The sequence below is a fragment of the Pelodiscus sinensis genome, chromosome 2 (assembly GCF_049634645.1).
Source record: "Pelodiscus sinensis isolate JC-2024 chromosome 2, ASM4963464v1, whole genome shotgun sequence".
Classification (NCBI taxonomy): domain Eukaryota; kingdom Metazoa; phylum Chordata; order Testudines; family Trionychidae; genus Pelodiscus; species Pelodiscus sinensis.
This window is the reverse complement of record NC_134712.1, coordinates 21,796,682-21,815,224: the sequence shown is the minus strand read 5'-3', so window position 1 is coordinate 21,815,224 and position 18,543 is coordinate 21,796,682. Positions and strand designations below refer to the sequence as shown.

The following is an 18,543-nucleotide window of genomic DNA, read 5'->3' as shown; positions in this document are numbered from 1 at the left end:
TACCTTGGGGCACATAGCTCTTCACAGACTACTGTACAGGCTGGAGCAGGTAGCTAACAGAGCAGTTAGACATCAGATGGTTGGGGATGGAAGGGAAAAATGCAGTGACAGGATAGAGGAGGCAGGGAAACCCTCTTATAAGAAAGTAAAGTTCACATGGATCATGATGGAGGAATGCAAACCAAAGAGATCCAGAATTAATAATACTCGAGACACCAGGAAGTGGCCTGTGAGTGGCCAGGTGGCTGTTTTTGGACCATTGTTATTTCTCCCGTGTGGGTGGGAGATTGGTTAATGGAATTAAAAAGAGGGCATGTGCCTCCAGGTAGAAATTCTTGCAGGTCCTTCTGTTCTTTATGTTTATAACAGATCACATTTATAACAGGTTGTAATGGGGCTTCAACAAGTAGGATCCCTTTCTGTTTTGTAACCCTATCACTTATTTTTCCTTTCAGCCTATGCCGGGTAACCCTATCACTTATTTTTCCTTTTTTTGCCTATGCCGGGTAAACTAGTTTCCATGGCTCTGTTGACGGAGCCATGTAGTCTAGACATACCCTAGATGTAGTCAGCTCCCTCTCTGCCCAAGAACTGGTGAAACTTCTGGTTAGATGTTCCATTTGAGCTATGGAAGGCTATTGCCTAACTTTCTTACGTGCTGAAGATAAACTATCCTGAATACACTTATCCTCTCACCTTAGAAACCTCTTCCCCTTTTGCTAAGGTCTTTACAAAATTAAAAAGGTTTTCGTCAGCCCTGAAACTTCCCAAATAAAGTATTCTGTGAGCATGTACAGTGTACATTTAGTCTTCTTTGAGTTTGGATTAGTAAAATATTAAGGTAATGTAATGGATTTGTTAATGAAGTTTGGTATTAACTCGAGCTGAACAAATAATGGAAACATTTTCACTAATAATCATTTGAATGTACCATGTTTGCCATTCTTTTATTTTTATTTTTTGCATGAGTGTTTAAGAATCACTAACATAAATATATGTGAAAAATGAATTTTGAGGTCAAATATTCCCCATATGTGAATTGTTATGGTATATTTGCATTTAACACTTGCAATTCCCTTTGGGTATGTCTACACTTGTACCCTCTTTCAAGAGAGGGATGCAAATGAAGACATTTGAAATTGCAAATGAAGCCAGGATTTAAATATCCCGCGCTTCATTGGCATATTCGCATTATGGCGCTATTTCAAAAGAACACACTGTTAATACGCGGTTATTTCTAGAGAAAACCCTTCTCTCAAAATAACTGGTAAACCTCATTATATGAGGAATAAGGGTTATTTTGAGAGAAGATTTTTCTCTAGAAATAACCGCATCTTAATAGCGTCTGTTATTTTGAAATAGCGCTATTTCGAAATAGCGCCATAATGAAAATATGCAAATGAAACGTGGGATATTTAAATCCTGGCTTCATTTGCAATTTTGAATATCTTCATTTGCATCCTTCTCTCAAAAGAGGGTGCAAATGTAGACATACCCAGTGTGATTAGCTATAAACATCAACCAGCATTGTCTGTTTCTTGATTAGATGACTACTTTTTAAACTGCCAAATATTCATTTAAAAGTTTCCATTACCACCAACAAACACATGGAGTAGAGACATAGTTAACACAGATCAGTTTACAAATCCAAATGTACAGGTGGAAAAATATTATATAGTATAAATCCAACTCTGCTATCCAGCAACAAGCAGTATCCTCATTTCTTCCATTTCTATCCATTCAATATTCAACTGCAGTGATGTATCCTTTATTTGCCAGTGCTTTAGCCTCTGATCAGCAAAGCTGCTAAATCACATACTTAATTTTAAGCACAAATGCAGTTCCATTGAAATCAATGGCACTACACAATTGTTAAATTTATATATGTTCTTATGTTTTTTAATAGTGATCTAAACTAAAAAAAGTATAGATACAAGATTGTCAGTCATATTGCTTAATAGTATAATTTTTAAAATGAAATGTTTCATGTTAACTGTCAAGATAGGATGTGCTTTGTGCATGAAATAAAAGACAGACCTGTTTTAATTATTGTAATTATTTCTTTTCAAGTGCCTTTAAGTCCACCCAGGAATTTGAGATTTTCAGACATTGGACATAGCACTGCCAGGATTACATGGGATCCTGCTTCCAAAAAAGTAAAAGGTTATCGTATTATGTATGTTAAAACTGATGGGACAGAAACCAATGAGGTAAGCAGTTAATAATATACCGTATTCTTAAGTGTAATGTCTGTAACAAAATCAGATCCTTCAAGTGGTAACAGAAGATTTACATATAATTTTCAAGCTCTGTGAATGGAACATTATGCTTAATATAGAACATGTATTCAGAGTGCATCACACACACATGTATCAGATCCTGCAAAACCTTACCTGGGTGCACACTCCTTCCTTGTGCACATAGTAAAGTAAACGGAACAATCAAGTTCCAACAGAAGGAGGATTTGGCTCATACTGAATAAGTTATGAATGTTTTCTTTAGGCAGGATATCACTTTGACTTTAACAACCTATTTCAGACTTGGACTCTCAGGATATGTCTACACTGCAGGCACACACCTGTGGGCTGGCCCATGCCAGCTGACTTGGGCCAGGCCTACACTAAAGGGGAAGATTGAATTAAGATACGCAACTCTAGCTATGTTAATTATGTAGCTGGAGTAGACATATCTTGATTTAAGTTTTCCCGCCGTCCCCGCAGCGGGAGGGCAACAGGAGCAAAAACTCCTGTCGGTTTCCACCTCGCTGCTAGGACTGGCCCTGCTACCGCTGGGGATTCTGGCCACCTACCTCCACCAGTCCTGCCTCAGCCAGGGGATTTCCCGACAGAGGCTGCCCAGTCATCCCGGCCCTGCTGCCACTGGAGAGTTTCCAGATTCCTGGCTAGGACTCCCCAGCCACATGGTCCTGCTAATGCTGGAAGTTCCCTGGCTGGGGCAGGAGGTCCCTGGCCATTGCCTAGCCCTGCTGACACCGGGGGTTCCCCAGCCAAAGCTGAGGCTCCCCTGCTACCACCTGGCACCCTTAATGCTGGGGGTTCCCTGGCCAGGGTGGGGGCTTCTCAGCCACCTGGCTCCACTAGCGTTAGGGTTCCACATCCAGGCCAGGAGCTCCCCAGCCAGCACCTGTCCCTGCTGATACCAGGGATTCCCTAGCCAAGGCTGGGGACCCCTGCCATTGCCTGTCCCCATTGATGCCGGGGGTTCCCCTGCCAGCACCACAGGGGCTCCCCGAATGCTGCCTGGCTGAACTGGTGTTGCTCTAGCCCCGGTGTTGCTCCAGTCTCTGGGGCTCTTTGGTTCAGCACCAACCATGGCCCTGCTGGACCATGGATGTTGCTGGACCAGAGAGTCCTGGATTTTGGGGTTTCAACCTGTGCTCAGTTTTCCAGCCTGACAACATCTTCATTGTAACTAGAAGAGCATTCCTTATAGTTTTCATCAGCATAAGGACCATTAGCAGGCTCTCTAAATAGAATGAAGCATCTTAATACAAAAATCAACCCAAATATATGAAAGAAGTTTAAATAAATGGTTGCAGTAAATGGGACCAATCCTGTACAAATAAGATATATAAAAGCCTATGATATCAGCCGGTGGCTATGACTGTGTAGAGTGGAGGTGGGGAAACTTTTTTGGGTCAAGGGCCACTGACCCACCGAAAAATCAGTTGGTGGCTGTACGTAAGTGAGAAACGGAAAAAAACATCCCTCACCAGTGTGGGCTCCCCAATACTGCGGGGAGCCCCGAGGCTCAAGGGCCGGACCCAGGCAAACCGGGGCCTCCATCCTGTTCCCAGGCCTTAGATTCCCCACCCAGTTTAGAGTTATCAGACCTTTTTTTACAAATGGGATAAATATCCATATTAAACTAGCACAGGTTACTCACAAGTTTGGAAGAGGACATAATTCATGGGTGGCAAAGTTGTGAGTAGTTTTTCCCTGGTATTCATCGTTTGTCAATAAATCAAACTTCACCTGATCCCATTCCATAGTTTATTTATAATCTGGACATCTCTGAGGTTTGTAATGTCTGTCTAAACTCATCACCCTGGTATGTGAACATCCCAGATGAATAGAAATGTAATATGCTTATTTTATGTGGTGAGAGCATGATTTATAATGTGTGGTGATATACAGTTTTTTCTCCACCTGTTTGTTACTCTACAATTATTTTTTCTCATAAAATAGACAATATATTCTTACCACTTTGCTTTGGTTGCTTTTGAGTTGTGTCTTGTTCTTTGTGCCCTGGTCTGACATGACATTGAATAGTCTGGCCTGATGTATAGCCAGCTTATGCAGCTTTCTGGGGTTTATGTCCTCGGTAATGCCTAGTTAAATGTGCTCTGGCTGAAGACCAAAGAAAACTGTCGTCATTTTTTATTACAGAGACTGGGAGGGGTGAGGTAATATCTTTTATTAAACTGATTTCTGTTGGTGAAAGAAACAAGCTTTCACCACAGAAATTGGTGCCATAAAAGGTATTACCTCACCCACCTTGTATTGCTTATAATTGTAGGACGAACATGGCTATAGCAACACCACACACATTTTTTTATGACAAATATTAAACATAAAGTGTTCTTCCTTCCTCCAGTTTCCTACAGTTTGCTACAATCTAGACTAGCTCATTTTTAACAGGATTTGATGGCCTTGACTTTACCTTCTTACGTAATGTAAATTTTGCATATAATTATATAATTTGTAGTTCTTTACGTAATTGCATGGCATTCTCTGTCCAAATCCATTACTAGCCAGTTGAGTTGCAGGCACTGATTATGTAAAAGGGTTTTGTTTTCTGTACTCCTAGTATGTGACTATGAATTCTGCAGGTGGAAGTTGGTCGTGTTTCAACACACACCCTGAAAAGGCTGACATCCCATACAGAGTATACTGTTGCCATTTTTTCCCTCTATGAGGAAGGACAGTCAGAACCACTGACTGGCAGCTTTACCACACGTAAGTCTAACTGCATATTTGAAGGCTTTCCAAGAACACTTTCGATCTACACTTACATTTCTGGAAAGCAAGACCAGTACCTGTGACACTCTCCAACTGTGATTTCAAGCTATTGGGGTGTTTTTTTCTTTTTTATACATTTGGGAGCATCATTCTGCTAAAATGCAGCCAAGTAGAATCTGTGCTGTCAGATTACTCAATGTTAAGTAAAAATATCAGGATTGGAAGGCTTTGTAAATCTAAAATTGCTGAACTAAACTAAAATTAACCTTTTCTTTTTTAGCCATGTAAATTTCTTAGCAGAATCTGCAAAAATAGGTACTATAGCGTAATCTCTTATCTAGCTGTGTAAAATCATTCTGAGTTTGCATTCATTACCTGGAAATGAGCATCTGCATTCTTCTTTCATGACAAACTTTTTAGTCCTTCAACAATTGCTTACATAAGTAATCCATGACATAATTAAAATACTAGTATGATCAAGGAACTAAAGGTTACAGAAGCAGCAATATTTTGTACCCTTTATATCTAATAAAGTAGTAAAATAATTTTTTGTCAGAGTTTGCCAGATCATACACTCACTTCTATGGCATTACTCCATCTGTGTGTAACATGGTAACATTTGAATGATACGTCAGGTCAATTCCAAGATTTCAGAGACTGTTTTAGTTATGAGTGGCCAGAACTCTATTGATTTTTGGAAAAATTAGAAAATGAAAAGGAGGCAAAAGAGAAGGCACAGTGAAGTCATATCATCTGTTTAGCACAGCCACAATGTCAAGTACCTCTGCAATTGTCTATAAGTGAAATGACTGGTTGAGGGCACTCATTACTGTCTAGCATAACAGCACTCCTCACTCATCTCTGCTCTTCCCAATGGAGTTTAAAATATTGAACTATTTGTCTCCAAAGCAAGACATCAAGGGGGGCTGGGGAGAGCAGTGGCTGGGATGTATGCAGAGAATGCCAGACCCTGGGGTAGGGGAGGGGAGTCATGAGGGAATGAGGAGAAATGGAGGTAGACACAGACCCTTTGCCATGGCAGGGGAGATAAAATGGAGGGCCTATGGGTATGTCTACACTACAAAGTTAATTCGAACTACCGGAGCGCTTAGTTCGAACTAGGTAAACCTCATTCTATGAGGACTAAGCCTAGTTCGAACTTACTAGTTCGAATTAAGGGGTGTGTAGCCCCTTAATTCGAACTAGTGGGAGGCTAGCCCTTCCCAGCTTTCCCTGGTGGCCACTCTGGCCAACACCAGGGAAACTCGTCTGCCCCCCTCCTGGCCCCGGAGCCCTTAAAGGGGCACGGGCTGGCTACGGTGCCCGTGCCAGGTGCAAGCCTGCCAGCACCCAGCCAGCAGACCCTGCACCTGGCACGGCTCAAGACAGCCACCCGCTGCCACCCAGCCCTCCGCCTCTTCCCGGGACCAGGCTGGCGGCTCCCGGGAGCCTGCCCTGGTCTGCAAGAGGCGGGCGTCCACCTGGTCTAGTGCAGAGATCGTGGACCTCATCCACGACCTCCGCACTAGGCACAGGAAAGTGGACATCTAGGGCAGGAGAGCTGCCAGCCTGGCCACCCAGGAGCAGGTGTGAATGAAAATCAAGGTGGTCCACTGAGACCTCCGACCCTGAGCCCTGAGCTTACAATGGCCGTACTGGGTCAGGTCAAAGGTCCATCTAGCCCGGTAACCTGTCTGCTGACAACGGCCAACCCTAGGGACCCTGGAGGGGATGGACCGAAGACAGTGACCAAGCCATTTGTCTCGTGCCATCCCTCTCCAGCCTTCCACAAACTTTGGGCAGGGACACCACTCCTACCCCCTGGCTAATAGCACTCCATGGACCCAACCTCCATCACTTTATCTCACTTCTCTTTAAATGCTGTTCTAGTTCTAGCCTTCACAGCCTCCTGCAGCAAGGAGTTCCACAGGTTGACTCTTTGCTTTGTGAAGAACAACTTTCTGTTACTAGTTTGAAGCCTACTACTCATTCCTTTCCTTTGGTGTCCTCTAGTCCTTCTATTATGGGAACTAATGAAGAACTTTTCTTGATGCACCCTCTCCACCCCACTCATGCTTTTATAGACCTCTATCCTATCCCCCCTCAGTCTCCTCTTTTCTAAACTGAAAAGTCCCAGTCTCTTTAGCCTCTCTTCATATGGGACCTCTTCCAAACCTCTGATCATTTTAGTTGCCCTCCCCTCTCCCACCCTCTCTCTTCCCCTCTCCCACCTCCTTTTCCCAGTCTCCCCGAGTTTTGTTCAATAAAGAGAGATTCTATTTTTGACCACACGTTTTCTTTATTTTGTACATCAGGAAGGGGGGCTACGGACGGGTAAGTGGAAGGAGGTGAGGGAGGAATGGGGTACGAGCCCCCGATGGGGAGGACTGGGCTGGCTCTGCGGGCTTCTGGGGGTGGAAGCTCTCCTGCAGCCCCCCAATTGCCCCCTCTCCCCAGATGGCAGCCTGCGGTAAGTGCAGCCGGGCTGATGGCCGAGTGCTGTGATGTGCCTAGTGTGGGCACTCAGGGCACTCCAAGCCAGGACTGCTTTGCAAGCGGGGCACCCCTGAGAACTGTCTGTCCGGGGTGGGGGTCGGGTCCCTTTAAGCACAGCCCTCGGCTAGCCTGAGACAGCATCTCCACGCTCTAAGTCCTCCTCTGATGCCCTGCCGGCACTGCTTCCGGCCATCCTTAACCCCGCTTCAGGGTCCACTTAATGTGGACATGCTAGTTCTAATTAGCAAAACGCTAATTCGAACTAGTTTTTTAGTCTGGATCCGTTACTTCGAATTAGCTTAGTTCGAATTAACTAATTCGAACTAAGTTAGTTCGAATTAGCGCTGTAGTGTAGACATACCCTATTTATGAGTGGAAGTGGGAGGAATGAGAGAACACACAGAACTCCTGATAGGGAGTAGACTGGTGGGGATTACAGGGAGTCCCCTGAAATAGAGGGGTATGGGAGAGTGACACACAATGAGGTTGTGAGGTGAAATGGAGGGATGCAAGGAGCTGCTGGTATGTGGAGTGAACTGAGCCTACACAAGCTACCAAGCATGGGTTGGTATAATAGGCATGGGGAGACTAAGTTTCCCTTGTTGCAGTGGCTGCCGCCCCACAATTGGATGCCTGGACCATGATAGCCCTGCCTTTGCCCTACCTTTTACCCTTCCTGCTCCGCCCTTTCCCAGGATCCCAACCACCCACTGCTGCCTGATGAATCCTTCCTTTCCTCATTTCCGTTTGTCCTCACTGCATCCCTACTCAATCCCCAACCCTTGCTGGGAAGGGTCTGGAAGTGAGGAGGATATGGTGGGTGGTGGGGGGCCTGGTGAGGAAGGGAGCAGAAGTGGAGATATGTGGAAAATGATGGCAGGGAACTGAGCAGGGAGAGGGCAAGAAGGGTGGCCTGTGCCTGGGCTGAGTGGGAATAGAGTCTGAGCGGGGCCATGGGTAGAAGAGGCAGGATGGGGAACGAACCTTCCCCAGAAGATGCTTCACCCACTGGCCATGCTAGCAAGTCACTACACCCTTGTTCAAAATAAGTTACGGGCCTGATCTAACAAGGTGCCGAGCAGTTGTGAAGAAGTGCTGAATGCTCTCCACTTTGTGCATTCAGATCATCAAGGGATATCCATTTGCTCCCAGGAAGTCTGGAAGTAATGAACGGAAAACATATATGTAATGAACCACGTTTTATGTTCACAAAGAACATGCGTTTCTCATGTAATATGCTGTCATTTTGTTTTATGAGTCAAGCTTCAAATCAGAAATAAAAGGAGATTTAGAACCAGACTGACATTTATTAGTCTATCTGGGATTTGCATTTATGACTTAGGATGTGAAAAGATTTTACTCTTCCACAAGTTAGTCTGCTCTCTCCACGTGCTATGATGCAGAAATGTGGCCTCTAAATAGCAGCACTCTCAGGAATTGAGTTCCAGGGCTAGAAAATCCATTATTGCTGGCACTTTTAACGAAGGACTGTCCACACACACACACACACACAAAAATCACAGCAGACAATCTCAGAGTCAGATGACTCAGGCTCGGAACACTTAAACTATGGGGTGAAAAATAGCACTGTACGTAGTTGCTGTAACTGGGGGTGTGGGAAGTGCTACCACACCCCCTGGTTTGAAGTGGTTTTCATTATATACAGGATTTACACTTTGGTTCAATGGCTCTCAGCATCACCTGTATACACATTGTTCCAGTATCCCTGGCAGTGTACGTCCAGGTTCTGAGACCCCCACGCATCTGCAGGTTTCAGAACTCAGGATTGTGCCTGAGCCTGAACATTTACACACTAATTTTTAACCTAAGTCTGGTGACCCAGTCTCTGAAACACTTTGCTGTGGAGATTTTCTTTGTTTGTTTGTTTTTGCTGTGTAAATGTACCTTAAGTACATATTTTATTTCTCCTAACCTTTGCCTGCCCTGTGTATTTAGATTGTGAGCCACTTAGAGGCAGGAACTGTGTTGTGTTTGTGTGATTTAACATAGTGGCATCTTGATCTTGGTTGGGGCTTCGAGGTACTAATGTAAAATAATTAATAACAGGATAATAAAAATACTGCTCACCAGATGGCTGAGTAAGCATATCCAGGTGAAAATACCTTGAGAATCACTGAGTGTGAATATAACAGGAGTTACCTTTGGTAGCTATCCCCTATGTTATATTTTATGTAGGTACCTACAGCTAAAAAATCACAAAGTTATAGAGTTTAAGGCCAGATGGGCCCACCAGAGTATCTGATTTGAGCTCCGATATATCACGGGCTACCAACATCACCCAGCACCTGCACACTAAACCCAGCAACTGAAATGAAACCTAAGTATTGAAACAAAGGGCTTGTTGACTATCAGCTATTAGTGTAGTTTAAAGATTTCTGTGTATTTTCACTTCCTCTTCTTTTTTCTTTTGCATAATGTTGTTTTGCAGATAAAGTTCCAGCCCCACAGTATTTGGATGTAGATGAAGTATCAACAGACAGTTTTAGAGTCAGTTGGAAGCCTATGTCCTCTGATATTGCTCACTACAAATTGGCATGGACACCACTGAATGGGGGTACATCTGAAGAGGTAAGTTCTCTTGACTCTCGTGGGGCTTGATGTGGATGCCACACAAATGGAAGAGGGAATATATTCCACTCTGAGAGGTCCAAAGCTGTAGAAAATGTATTGTCTACTAAGCAAAGCAAAATTGCAATGATCTGATTTGTGGCAGTTTGACTTATTCAGAGGACAGTCTGGCTTACCATGAAGCCTTCCAAAGTTAAATGGAACCAATTTTTCAGCCTCTCTTTATAAATAAACCTGGAGGGAAGAGAACTCATGGAAATTGGCACATTAGACATTAAATAGCTAATCACTATAGAACCAGCCTTGCCATTTTCTGCTACTCCAAATTCTTGGAATGCTCGATTTCTTCCACTTCCCAATCAAAAAGATGAAGATAAAACAAGATAACTACTGCAGAGGCAGGATGACAAGCCCAGCAAAGGGATGAGAATACATTCTAGATTTGTTTAATTAATTGGTAATAGTAATCCCTCTTATAAAACCATAGATTCAAAACATTTGACAAAGTTTACACATAATTAATAAATTACAGCAGTGTTGTGTGTTTCTCTTTTTCCTCTTTCCTTTTCTCTCCCTTTGCTCTACTTTTAGCTCTAGATCATCATGCATCTCTTTCTCTATGGCTGTGCTTGTGCTTAGGCAACATTTTTAAATTATTGTTTCATTCTTTCAAAATGTTTTGTTTTGTCCTCTAGTTCAGGATTATTTTTTCTTTATCCTTTCTGCTCATATTTTTAACCTTTGTTTGCATATATTTCATCTCTCTGTGTCTCATTCTCTCTCCATCTTCTTTTCTCTATTCACTATTTTCCTGTTTTCTCCATCTCTTTTCTCTATTTCCTATTTTCCACATATCTCTTTGGGGAGAATGTTCATTCATTGGAAAATCATAGAATCATAGAAGATGAGGGTTGGAAGAGACCTCATGAGGTCATCTAGTCCAGCCCCCTGCCCAAACTGGATCAATCCCAATGCAATCATCCCAGCCAGGTCTTTGTCAAGCCAGGCCTTAAAAACCTCCTAGGATGGAGATTCTGCCATCTCCATAGATAACTCACTCCAGTGTTTCAGCCCCTCCTAGTGAAATAATTCTGGAGATCTCCAATGTTTTTATATTTGAAAATATTGAAAATGGCCCAGGCTCCTTTCTTGTTCTTCTCAGTTTACCTTTATAATGGGGTCAGGCCAAGAATAGCACAATACCTCCAGGCTGCTGACTCTTTAAACTGCTTCCCCAACTGCCTCATCAGGTATCCACTAATACAGCATGTCCACCACCAAGAGCTGCTGCCATTTAACTGCGTATAATTATGAAGCCAAATTCAGGGAGTGATGGATAAGACCTAACTTACAACACCGTACACCCAACGTGTACCAGAGTCTAGGATGGTGTAACTTACCCAGAGAGTTAGAATAAGATTTAAAATCCATACGATCAAGGATAGTTCCTTGTGTGTATGTAAGAATAAGGAGTATACATTGTTACACTCTCCAATTAGTTCATTTGCTAGTAATATTCTCTCTGGCCCTTTGGCTTGTTAGTTGTCTCGGTTAGACAAGTATTATGGATGAGTGGGGAAGCTGGAAGAGGATGTTGGCTATACCAGCTTAGACTCCATGTAGACTCATTCAGACTTATGTCTGAATTTTGCCTAAAGGTATCTGTGCCACGGAGTGTGTTGTGCAGCGTGCCAGCTTGGCATTCTGTGGCTTTGGTAGACCAGATCCATTCCATGCTGAATTGGGAACAGCTTCCATTTCTGCAGAGTCCAAGAAGTCTGTGATTCGTTTTGTGGGCTACTAGCCACCACAGCAAATTTTTCTTGGATCTGCGCCTCTTTGTTTATTAAGAAATGTTCACATTGCATGTGTTTTTGTGCATAGTATATTGTGCTACTTATACTGATTGAGCACTCCAAAAGCATTGTATGTTGAACAAACGGCTTTGCTTGGTTCTCATTACAGGGGTGGTTTTGTTTTCCCTTAGATTGGGGTGGATAATAATTTTTTGACTGAGGGCCACTTCAGAAATTTATGAAGTAGCCCTGGGCTGCCCCAGAAGTGGCGGGGCCTCAGGCGGAAGGGGCAGAGCCAAGACACTTCCATGCTTCCCCAGCCACAGACCCTGATTGGTCTGGGGGTGGGGGAGGATGCAAAGTCTTTGACCTCCCCAGAGAGAACTTCCAGTTGTTCTGAACAGCTGGCAGTTCCCTCTAGGTACCTATGCCCCTGGCGGTGGGAGGATACTTGGCGTGCTCCCTCCTGTTATCCCCAGGTCAATCAGGGCCTAAGGAGGGAGATCATGTGAAGTCTCTCACTCCCTACCCCCACTCTGCAAGGGAGCGCTGTGCTTAGTCAACCGCCAACTGCGCAGCCCCTGGCAGTTGACTTTTAAGTCACCCTTGCAGGGTGATAGGAGACTTCACGCTCTCCCCTCGCCCCCAAACCCTGATTGGCCTGGGGGAGAGGGGAACACGCACAAAGTCTCCTTCCCCGCTGCCCCCATCTCTCAGTCATCCTGCACCGACTGTCTGTCATTACATTTTTAAAAATTACATACTTCCCATTACATTTTTAAACATGAAGAAACAGGAAAATCCCCTCACAAAAACACACAATTAATGTTGTTCAAATGCATTCCTTGCCAGTGCAATCACTAAAAATAAGAGGATCACTACTTAAGACACGTAATCTTCAGTACAGCTCAGGTAAGATGCTCATGTAATCTTCAATTCAGCAACAAAAAACTACATTTAATTTCCCTTCTACAAAACCCTCAATTCCTCAAATTCTCACACAAACACAGACTCTGAACTCTGGCCTGATATTTTCTTAGATTGCAATAACACATTTTTGGCTTTTCAACCACAAGTATATATATTGCTCAAGTACCTTAATTTTGCGGAGATTAGAGCAAAAGTTCTGTGATTGAGGAAAACATCGAGGAACTGGATATGTGTTTTGTGGATGGTGTTCTTTGGAGTTGAAAGGGTCTATGACACAGGCAGTGGGTGAATGTAGGATTGGGGGAGGCAAGCCCTCAGCCTTGCCTCTTCTGCCCAATACCCCACCCTTGCTACTCCTGGCCCCTGTGGGAGCCAAGCCCCCCAATAGTAGGAACAGGATCCTCTGAGCATGGGCAGCCCATAGCCCTGCCCCCACCCCAGCGCACTGAGATGGCAAGAGGCACTTGGCCCCAGCCTTCCCCTGGCCTTCCCCTCCTCCCAGAGCATTGGGAGTGCTGGTGGAACCCATCCCGGGCCTGCAGCCTACTCCTGGCACTTCTCCCGGAGCATGGGAAGTGTGGACAGTCCCAGGCTCCCCGATCCTCAGTGGGTTGGCAGCAGGGCTCCAGCTTTGGCAGGCTTGAAGTCCAGGAGATTGGGGGAGCCACACTGAATAGGTGGAGGAGAGGGGGACATAGTGTGTGTGGGGCCAGCCAGGCAGTTTGGGAAGGCATTGCTTTCTCCTGCCTCTTATACACACCATGATCTGTGTCACAAGACTGCTGAGTTGACCGATGTGCTTGTTTGAGTTAGGAATCCAAGGTTTCAGTTCCTTGAGTTTTAGTGGTTGCTTTCAAATTAAACAAACTTGATCAACCTTAACTATAAGCTAAAGTTATTCGTATTGGTCACCGTATAAGGTTACATGGCAGAACAGTAAAACTGGAGCAGAATAACTCTAATCTCAATCTATGAACTGAACAAATTGTTAGTGAAAAATATGGCATATCAGACTGTAGATTTTAGGTGTTGAAATTCTATCATTCCTGAAATTCAATAAAGTTTTTTTTATAAAGTTAATCAAATGCAACAGTTTAAAAAAATGGTCTCTCTAGTTTTTGCTCTTGTTTTTTTAGGTTGTTTTAAGTGGAGACAAGGACACACATGTTGTTGAGGGTTTGTTATCCAATACGGAGTATGAAGTTTCTTTGCTGGCAGTTTACAGTGATGAAAGTGAAAGTGATGTTGTTGCTGTTCTTGGAACAACACGTAAGACAAAAACTAATGTTTGTATTGTTTGAAAGAGCTTTAGCTACTTTAAAGTATAATGTATGAAGCTAACTAAAATAAACATTGGGGAGCTTCTAACACTAAAAAAATCCAATGATTTATTATGAAGGCTTTGAAGACATTTGTGTGTGTGTTTTTATTTAATATAGAGTAGTTGAATGCTTCCAGCCTGTAAAGGTTTGGCTGCCCTCCCATTTTAGGCAGTATTAGACTATCTCAGGTTACACATCTTTGGCTCACAGATTATTTAACATTCTTTGGTCCTAGGTGATAATATTTAGTCTGGGGCAAGATGTGTAATTAAAAGCTATAGTTGATTTCATTTTGGAATTAAATATTTTAATAAAAACACGTTTCAGACTAGAAATAAAGTGCAGGTTTTTAACATTGAAGGTAATTAATCATCGGAACAATTTAGCCAGGGGAGAAGTCTTTAAATCTTTGTCTTTCTGTATGTCTTTCTATTGTTCAAAAAGAAGACATTGATGTCATGTTGTTGGGAGTGGCTCGCCTCAGGGTAGACTGTCAAAAACAGGGCAGACACCCCAGGCTGGTTGTATGCTCTTTAATTAGATTTTACCAAGCCAAAAACAAATGTGACATTCTGGATCACTATAATAGTCTTACCATAGACTCTAGCATAGTGTCACATATAGTCTCCTTAGATTCCACAATCTCTCAACTATCCAGACAAACTGGAATTTGTGATAAATGATCACTAAAATCACACAGTATTCAGGTTGCTTTTAGTCCCAAGAGACCAATCACACCCAAGACAACACCTATAGCTAATCCTGTAATGAACTATCTAAAGATTTATTAACTAGGAAAAAGAAATAAGAGACTTATTTACAGGTTAAAGCTAGCAGACCCAAATGAGCTGTAATATAAATCATAAGAATGGCTGAGTTGTAGTGAGCTGTCAATTCAGTGTATTTCAGGATAGACCCTTGAGAATCTCTGGCTTTTGGTTTGTTGCCTCTGACCCTGGGAGAGTTCATACAGAAAAAAAAAAAAGGATTTTTTTCTCCTGCATCTTTGTTTTATTTCTTTCATTCAGCCTCCAAGTCCAAAAGTCCTCTTTGAATTTAAGCAGCAATGCAAAACGTAACCATGCAAAGCCTCCAATATGCCCCAATCCTGAACTGATAGAATTAATAGATATTAAAGCCAGAAAGGACCACTAAGATCAGCTAGTCTGTCTTCCTGTATTACACAGGCCACAGACTCTCATCCAATGATTTCTGCACCAAGCCCATTATGACATTAGCAGGCCAGGTGCCAGCTCTTGTCAGGCTACAGACATTAGCTAAGAACTGACAAACTCAAAGCTGGAGACCAGACCATTTCATATATGTGTTCATATTGCTTTAAGTAGATATTCGTCTTATAAGAATGTATTTAGAGTATAGACTCTATAGAATGTTTGCATGTATGTATTCCCAGATGCACAGCTGAATATAAATATCACTGTCAAATAAAAATAAATATTTCTGTTGCTTCTAATTGAACACGATGCCTTCCACGTTCCTGGTTTCATTCTCTTCAGAATAACTTCTTATACATTGAATGTAGTGCTCTTGAAAAGACTAATTTTCTTAAATAAAATGGGTGCATAAAGGAATGTTGGCTCAGCATCATAGTTATTAATATCAGAAAATATTAATATTTCCATTACTGTCATTAAAAGAGTACTCAAATGGCTTCCAGATCTTTCTGAAATGTTAATTAATAGTATATTATTTTTCAGTTGCAGGGACCACTACACTATCTACCAGCATTGCTACTAGTAGTACTGCAACCTCTAGACCCACAACAGCAGGTAAAAGAAATGAATGTCAATAAAATGTATTCTAAAGTGCTTTAGGCCCTGTACAAAAAACCAAGAATCAGACAATTTGCTTGTCTGTCAAGGCACACTGAGCTTTTATACGGGTGTAAAGTAACAGAGAGGTAGCCATGTTAGTCTGATCTTGGTAAAACAAAAAAAGCAATCATGTAGCACCTTAAAGACTAACAAGATGGTTTAATAGGTGATGAGCTTTTGTGGGGCAGACCCACTTCTTCAGATCATATTCTGAAAGTGAATTGGCATGACCATTATGTAAGAGAGGGATACAATGAAGAAGTAAACAAATTATACAGTAACGAATCAGCTACATAGAATCAGAAGGTGGGGGCGAGGGGATGAGGAAGAGACAAAGAAGGAGGAAATTGCTTATTGAAAGAGTCAATTAAGTGGCTAACTATTCTAAAGCCCTTAGAGATCCAAGGAAAGGTGCATTATAAATAAATAAAACTGTAGGGGACAGCTATATAATAGTCATTGCTCCATAAGATCAGTATCCATTCATTCCTGGTAGCATTTTTGGGCTTAGTTCTGTTCTTATTGAAATACATGGCAAACCCCCATAATTATTTCTATAGAAATGTGGTGTGGCTGTTGTTGTTTGGTGATAATTAATGCAAAATATCATTGAGTGACACACTTCAAAAGGCATGCTTCAAATAGGATCTGTGACATAGTCTTTTGAGTTACATTTGTTTTTTGTTTGTAGTTTTTCGAACAGGAATCAGAAACCTTGTTATAGATGATGAAACAACATCAAGCTTGAGAGTGAAATGGGACATTTCAGACTACAATGTTCACCAGTTCAGAGTGACCTACCTCACTAGTAAAGGCGACCGTGCTGAGGAAGTGGTAAGAATGGTCTGTATGGTTTCTTTAGCATGACTTAATAGGATCTGTGAAAGTTTGGTTAGTATAAAAAAAGGGCTCAATCCTACACCTATCCTGTCTCGAAGTCAGTGGACGACCTGTGTATGGAATGGCTGCAGCAGCCATATCACTAAAAGTTGGGCAGTATAAACCCTGTTTGTCAGCACTTTTGCTGACAAAATACTTCTACCCTTTAGAAGAGGGGTTTGCGTTGTTGACAGAAGAACACTCCTGCCGACAATGAGCCATTTACACGGCCACTTGCCTTGGCAAAACTTTTGTCTTTCAGAAGAAGTGGGGTTAAAGCGCGTGTGAATGACAGAAGTTTTGTCACTCAATTGGCAGAGTAGACAAAACCTTGGTCTCTAATCCTTCAATTAACGCAGGGTAGGCAGACTGCTGTGTCTGTGCAGAACCCTATTCAAACTGTTCCATGCAGGTGCAGCAATCTACCAGTGCAATGTGAAATACAGGATTAGGGCCTAAGGGTATGTCTACACTACCACCCTAGTTCGAACTCGGGTGGCAATGTAGTCAACCGGAGTTGCAAATGAACCCGGGATTTGAATTTCCAGGGCTTCATTTGCATGTTGCCAGGCGCCGCCATTTTTAAATGTCCGCTAGACGCGGCATGAACTAGGTAGTTCGGGGTTTATTGAGCCCAGCTGAGCTTACTGGGTTGCTAGGCAATCAAGCCCAGAGGTAGCATAAGATTTGGGGGCTGAGTAATGATTTTTGAGTGCATAGGTTTGTCAATAATGTACCCCTGACTTTCCTATTGAAGTCAAATATTGAAGTTTTGGGTTTTACAACTAATAGAGCAAAATGTATCATACAGGCTGATGTCTCCAAGTTATTACTTCAAAATGTAAGTGTGTTATTTCATGTATGAGCTTCCTTCACTCGCATTCTGTCATCTGATGGGGTTTTCAGTTATGCAGTTTACTCCTATTTATGTTTCAAAAATGGATTCGGCATACTGGATATATTTTCATATTCCCTGGAGTCTACATTTCCATTTTTTTCCATTTTATTTTTCTGTCTATATCAATAAGTGAGGCAAAGAACTACTTGAATATCTTTTTCTACTAAAAGATGAATCATGTAATTGTTTCTTTTCAGTTTCATCCATCTTTTATAAGCTTTTGTAGAAAATGATTTTTTTGCTGCATCTTTGATGTCAAAACCATTATCTTAAACTTAACCATTGAAATAAAGTGGTTTCTTTTGTGGCTGTACCAAAAGCTTTATAGATCTATATAGCACATATGATACAATAGTCCATGGCAATAGCTAAAATATAAAGCAAAATGGGCAATCTTCTATTTCATCTGATATAGCCAGAAGTTTCTTAAATTCAAATCCCAGATTTATTTTTTTCAGGTCAGTGAAAGCTTAAACCAAAGCAATTAGATAATATATATATGTCTCTGTTTTTAATAGTCAGTGATTGATTATTATTTTTAAAATAAAAGAAAATGTTAGTAGAGATATAAAATCTCTAGCTGTTAAAAAGATTTATGAATTTTGAGCTGGATCACATGCCCATAAAAGTAAATGATAAAGCTTCAGGACCTCGCATTTTGGTCCTGATTCAGCAAAGCACTTAAGCAAGTGCTTTAGTCCCACTGAGGTTAGACTAAAACTTGTGTTTAAGTGCTTCATAGAATAAAGAACAATCCTTATTACATCTAGATGGGCCTTACTTAGAATCTACAATGTTGGGCAATCCCTTTTTAGA

At 42.1% G+C, this 18,543-nt stretch overlaps 1 protein-coding gene across 5 annotated transcripts in view; it reads left to right on the top strand.

The window, feature by feature from the left end:
- Nucleotides 1–18,543, top strand: part of COL14A1 (collagen type XIV alpha 1 chain) — a 183,665-nt gene that overhangs the window by 70,009 nt on the left and 95,113 nt on the right. For 4 of the 5 annotated variants that reach the window (XM_014580808.3, XM_014580806.3, XM_014580807.3 and 1 more), the window contains 6 exons: nucleotides 2,071–2,210; nucleotides 4,853–4,979; nucleotides 9,928–10,067; nucleotides 13,930–14,062; nucleotides 15,834–15,905; nucleotides 16,642–16,793. In XM_014580808.3, the coding sequence (XP_014436294.2) occupies nucleotides 2,071–2,210; nucleotides 4,853–4,979; nucleotides 9,928–10,067; nucleotides 13,930–14,062; nucleotides 15,834–15,905; nucleotides 16,642–16,793 (764 nt within the window). The remainder of the gene's footprint in view (nucleotides 1–2,070; nucleotides 2,211–4,852; nucleotides 4,980–9,927; nucleotides 10,068–13,929; nucleotides 14,063–15,833; nucleotides 15,906–16,641; nucleotides 16,794–18,543) is intronic. The other variant, XM_006137507.4, reaches the window with a different exon arrangement.